Source organism: Carlito syrichta, unplaced genomic scaffold (genome assembly GCF_000164805.1).
Source record: "Carlito syrichta isolate Samal-C Ts95f unplaced genomic scaffold, Tarsius_syrichta-2.0.1 Scaffold309041, whole genome shotgun sequence".
In the NCBI taxonomy this organism is placed as follows: domain Eukaryota; kingdom Metazoa; phylum Chordata; class Mammalia; order Primates; family Tarsiidae; genus Carlito; species Carlito syrichta.
The window spans coordinates 759439-765438 of record NW_007253137.1 but is presented as its reverse complement, the minus strand read 5'-3'; the positions used below and the strand labels follow the sequence as shown (position 1 = coordinate 765438).

Sequence of the window (6000 nt, the reverse complement as noted above, 5' to 3'; positions counted from 1 at the left end):
AAAAAAAAAAAAAAAAAAAAAAAAAAGAATATTTCGGGTACCTCCTCTGAGCTGCCATGACTCTGCTCATAATTCCATCATTGCTCTGCGTTTTCCACGTTGTGATATAATCACATATGATGCATCTGTCTTCTTGTCTAGACCACAAGCTTTAAAAAGGCAATCACTTTTTAAGTCCCAACACTTGGTAGTGCATACTATGTTGAAGGTGATTAGTAAATGTTAGTCAAATAAAACAAAGAATGAATGAACTGAACTAAGCTTTTGATAACAGCAGTTATGAAAACAGCAATAAGGGCAAAATTATACTCCTGAATAAGTATCCAAAGTAAAGTTGATCTATTTAGTCCATTAAGCACCAAGTCACCATCTTTTGCAATCAGCCAAAGCAGTAAAGGACTGAGGGCTCTACATGATGGTAGGGGGACTTTACCTCATGGAGTGGGTCGCAGGAGGTGTTAAGGACCATGACGATGGTTTTCTTAAAACAACAACAGAAAGAATTTCTGTTTCCTTGAACACATCAATGAATGCTCAGGCAGTGTATTTTTAACTGCCAAGACACCCCTGCATTTTACAGTTCAACTGGGTTCTAAAACAAAATGTGGGGGGCCCACAGAGGACTGTCAACTTTTTACTTGTCAGGTAAGGACATTTAAAAAAATGATCCCGCCGTTACCGTTAATTCGTCAAAAAACTCAAATTAAAAGGGAATCCTTTGGAGCAAACACATTTAGCTTTAGGGAAAATTCACGATATTATCTTGATTGTGGTCATTTTGCTGGAACCAGGTAATGACAGTTGGGAATGCCTTTTATAGCCTAAGAGCAATTGTTGAGGAGATGAAGAGGAGGATGCCCTCGGTGACTAGGGTGGTATGAGGGAGGGAGCATCTGGAAGAAGGGGGAGGGAGAGTCTGGAAGATGGGGAAGGAGCCTGAGTCCCATAGGACTTGCAGTTGGGTGATCCTGGCTTGCAACCTACTTGAAGAAATTATCTCCAGCAAAATGTCCAAAAGCAATTCAGTGATGTCTCTGGGTCACTCTGGGCATTAATTTGAATAGCAAATATCTAAGTGAGTAAAATCTGCTCTTCTTTAATTAAATTAGGTTGACACAAATGAACAGCTGAGAAGAATAGCCCAGATGAGAATTGTTGAATATGACTACAAACCTGAATTTGCATCTGCCATGGGAATAAACACTGCCCATCAAACAGGTACACACACAAATTCCCTTTTTAATTTTGTACTGTCAACTACTTACATTGTAATTCCCTCTGTGAGATTGTGTACTATGGCATGTGATAACACTATGTTGATCGAACCTGTTCTCTATAAAACTCATTGTCACTAGAACAGGGAAGGTTAAAGAAATTCTGTGTCATCTTTCATCAACACTCCCAATCCTGCACCCCAAGGTACAGTGGAGTATTTTTGGTGTATAGTTTATTTTCACTGGAGTCTCCTTGCCCATGGGATAGGGGTTCAGGAGCAGAGAGCAGCTAAACCTACATAAGGAGTAGCACTGAGGAAGGAGGAGGAAGGTGGTGGGGTAAACAGGTTTGGGTAAGAGAAGGGGCAGGCAAAGTGATGTTTACACACCAGTCCAGGAATCCTAAAGAAAGAGGGGAAATTTAGTGACAAAATCCTCCTGTAGGAAAAGAAAGAAAATCAAGCTAAACCCCCATTCTTATTTCTATGGGCAGAGATATTAAGGTATTTACCTCACCCTTTCCAACATTTGGCCAAGAGTCAAAAAAAAAAAAAAAAAAAAGGCAGTGAAAACACACACTCTCCCTTTTAATCCTATAGTGGTTCTTGGCTCAAAATTCCTTCTTTGCTGCAGATGCCTTGTAGATCAAAGCAGAAGCTTAGCGGGGATTTTCTCCAGGAAGGTCTTTCTTTGATTAAACCTGTTGGAGTGTTTTGTACATAGGAATGATTGCCCAGGAGGTGCAAGAGATCCTGCCCAGAGCCGTAAGAGAGGTTGGTGACATCACCTGCGAAAACGGAGAGAAGCTGGAGAGCTTTCTCATGGTGGATAAGGTAATCACAGAATAGACACCTGCTGTGATAGCTATTCCCCAAGGATAGATCTTCTGTGGTAGCATGATGGGCTGAAACATCTAACCAGGAAATGGGACAGCAAAAGAATTCTTCGGCTGGCAGATACGGTGGCTCAGCCTGTAATCCCAGAACTTTGGGAGGCCAAGGTGAGAGGATTGCCTGAGTCCAGGGGTTCGAGACCAGCCTGGGCAACTTGGTGAGACCTCGTCTCTACAACAAATAAAAAAATTAGTCAGGTGTGGTGGTGTGCACCTGTGGTTCCAGTTACTAGGGAGGCTGAGGCAGAAGGATGACCTGAGCCCAGCAGGTCGAGACTGCGGTGGCCGTGAGCATGCCACTGCACATCAACCTGGGTAACAGAGTGAGACTCCAACTTAAAAAAAAAAAGAATTCTTCACTGAACTGTGGAGTGAGTTAATAGCAATGGTCTCACACTGGTCATAGGCACCAAAAATAAGTTCCTTGTTGGAAACAGAGAAAGGAATGTGCAATAGTAAGAATTTGAGTTCTGCAGATCTTACTGTTGGAGAAAAACTGGCACTGGGAAAGTCCACTTAGCCTGAATGCACTTAAAACAAGGACCAGGCTGGGCACAGTGGCTCATGCCTGTAATCCCAGCACTTTGGGAGGCCAAGGCAGGAGAATCTCTTGAAACCAAGAGTTTGAGACCAGCCTGGGCAACATAGTGAGACCTTGTCTCTATAAAAAATACAAAAATTAACTGGGTGTGGTGGTGTGTGCCTGTAGTCCCAGGAGGCTGAGGTGGAAGAATCACTTGAGTCCAGGAGGTTGAGACTGCAGTGAGCTGTGATCATGCCACTGTACTCCAGCCTGGGCAACAGAGTGAGACTCTGTCAAAAACAAACAAACGAAAAGGGCCAACCATCAGGGTAAATACTGACAAAAAGTTTTAATTAGACTTCATTTTTTAAAAATGGGACTAAAACTTATGAAAAATGTATCTTATTTTATGTAATGCAACTTAAATTATGATTGCACAATGTGCTCCATCTTAGAATGATTAAAGATTAAATGAAGTGTTGATTTTTTTTGGAACATAGATTTTTTTATAAAATTGTGTTTGACTTTTGCAGCATAATCATAAAGTGGGTCATTCTTACAAAGATATTCATGGGCCTCATCATTTTTCCTGAGGGGCTGTCTTCATTTTTTGATATTCAAATCATTCTCCTTTGAAGGAATGTCATCATGCCTGTACATCAGCTTCTCTTCGCTTCGTAATGGATCTAAATCTGCCAGTTCCTTGCTTGTCGATGCTGTGTGTTTGACTTGAGTAGTTCTCTGATACCACAGCTATCGATTCTCTGAAGTCCTGCGTTTTTTGCTATGTTTGCAGATTCGCTCTGATGCTGATTTGCTTTGCATTGTATGATTATATTTGATGCTGGGAGGAAAGACCAATTGACCCAGGGATTTTGTAGTGGTAGAGCGAGGTATTTGAGTGGAGGCTAACAGGTAATTTGTTGGTTCATGTGGGTAATGTTTCCCAAGCCTCAAAGTGCACACACATCACTGGGGATCTTATTAAAATGCAGATTCTGAATCGGCAGGAGTAGGGTGAGACCAGACATCCCACAGTTCTAACCAGTCTCTGGATGATGCCAGTCTTGCCAACCTACTGGTCACAAGCCACACTTGGAGCCCAAGGCAGAGTGTGCCTTTTCACATTGGGCCCCTCCACTATCTTCCACCTACCAGCCCTTGAACCACAGACACTTAGATGACAGGGTCTGGGAGGCCTACTCAGCCCTGGGTTACAAGAGCCAAGTGGCAGAAATTGACTTACCGCTTCCCAGGAGCACATCTTCCATAGGAGAAATTCTCAGTTTCTCTCCCAGACTTAGACTACTACTTCACTTGAGAGGTATGTCATAGGAAATTTACTTATCTATTTATTTTCCAATTTTTTACTGTAGCAAAATACACAAAACAAAGTAGCCATTTAACCATTTTTAAGTGTACAATTCATTGGTATTAAATACATTGTTGTACAACCTTCACCACCATCCATCTCCAGATCTCGTTTAATTTCGTAAAACTAAAACTCTGTACCCATTAAACAATAACTCCCCATTCTCTCCTTCTGCCAGCTTCTGGAAATCACCATTCTACTACCTGTCTCTATGATTTTGACAACTGCTCTAAGTACCTTATTCATATAAGTAGAATCATACAGTATTCGTCTTTTTGTGGTTGGCTTATTTCACTTAGCATAATGTTCTCAAGGTTCATCCATGTCAAAATGTCATTCCTTTTTAAGTCTGAATAATGTTCCCTTGTATATATATGAGGTCTGACAATTAGGTTCGCGAACCGTCCTAGAAAAAGTGCTACGTACCTAATTGCTGAATATCACTATGGTCACCTTCCCCTTGGGAAGCTATGCATCGATGCCAGCGCCTAGTCTGCCCTTCAAAGCAACTTTGGAACTCTTTTTCTGGACTGGTCATTAGAGCTGTCATCGTTATTTGTTGAGACCTGACAATTAAGTTGCGAACTTGCCACCATGCACTTAATTTGGCAACCCTGTACAAATAACTATGTTGGAACACCTTCCCTACTCTCCTGGCACCCCCAGTGACTTTTTTCTTTTACCAAAGATAAAGGAAATACTGAAAGGAAGACATTCGATGACATTCAGGACATCAAGGGTAATATGAAGACGGCTCTGATGGCAATTCCAGAAAAAGAGTTACAAAATTGCTTTGATGGGTATACCAGGTGCTGGTGTCAGCGTACTTCCCTAGGGGAGTACTTTGAAGGTGACTGTAGTGATATTCAGCAGTGAGGTATATAGCGCTTTTTCTAGGATGAGTTCACAAACTTCATTGTTGGACCTCACATGCTACATTTTGTCTATCCTTTCCTCCACTGGGAAATACTCCACATTTTAGTTATTGCGAATCTTGCTACTATGAATGTGAGTGTACCGAAGCTCTTTGAGACTCTGTTTTCAATTTTTGGGAGTATATACCCAGGCGTGGGATCATATGGTAATTCTACTTTAATTTTTGGAGGAACTGCTATACTGTTTTCCACAGTGACTGCGTCATTTTACATTCCCACCAACAGTGCCCAAGGGATTCAATTTCTCCACATCCTCACCAAGACTTGTCATTCCGTGTGTGTGTGTTTTTTTCTTGTAATAACCACCCTAATGGATGTGAGGTGATATCTCATTGTAGTTTTGATTTGCATGTCCCTAATGATTAGTGAAATCGAACATCTTTTCATGTGTTTTTTTGACAATTTGTACATCTTCTTTGGAGAAATGTCTAGTCAAGTCTTTTACCCATTTTTTAATTGGGGTGTTTATAGTTGTTCAGTTTTAGAAGTTCTCTATATATCCTGGAGATTAATCTCTTATAAAGTATATGATTTGCAAATGGTTTTCCCTCTCTTGATAATGTCTTGATATATAAAAGTGTTTTATTTTAATGATGTCCAATTTATCTGTTTTTGTTTTTGTTGTTACCTGTGTCTTTGGTGTTGTATCTAACAAGTCATTGCCAAATCCAATGTTGTGAAGATTTTTGCCCTATGTTTTCTTCTAAGAGTTTTATAGTTTTAGGTCTTACATTTAGGATTTTAATACATTTTGAGTTAATTTTTACATATAGATTAGGTAAGAGTCCTGCTTTATTCTTTTGCGTGCTGGTATCCAATTTTCCCAGCACCATTTGTTGAAAAGAGTCTCCTTTCCCCATATAATTGTCTTGGCATCTTTGTCAAAAATCATTTGCCTGTATATATGAGAGTTTATTTCTGTGTTCTTTATGTCTGTTTTTAGCCAGTGCCACATTGTTTTGATTATTGTAGCTTTGTAGTAAGTTTTAAATCAGGAAGTGTAACTTTTCCAGCTTTGTTCCTGTTTTTCAAGATTTCTTTGACTATTTGAGGTTCATATGATT

At 40.3% G+C, this 6000-nt stretch overlaps 1 protein-coding gene across 1 annotated transcript in view; it reads left to right on the top strand.

Annotated features, from left to right (window-relative positions):
* Positions 1-6000, top strand: part of MYRFL (myelin regulatory factor-like) — a 144666-nt gene that overhangs the window by 96089 nt on the left and 42577 nt on the right. Inside the window, exons 14-15 of the mRNA XM_008066631.1 lie at positions 1110-1218; positions 1938-2047. Coding sequence (XP_008064822.1) covers positions 1110-1218; positions 1938-2047 — 219 coding nt within the window. The remainder of the gene's footprint in view (positions 1-1109; positions 1219-1937; positions 2048-6000) is intronic.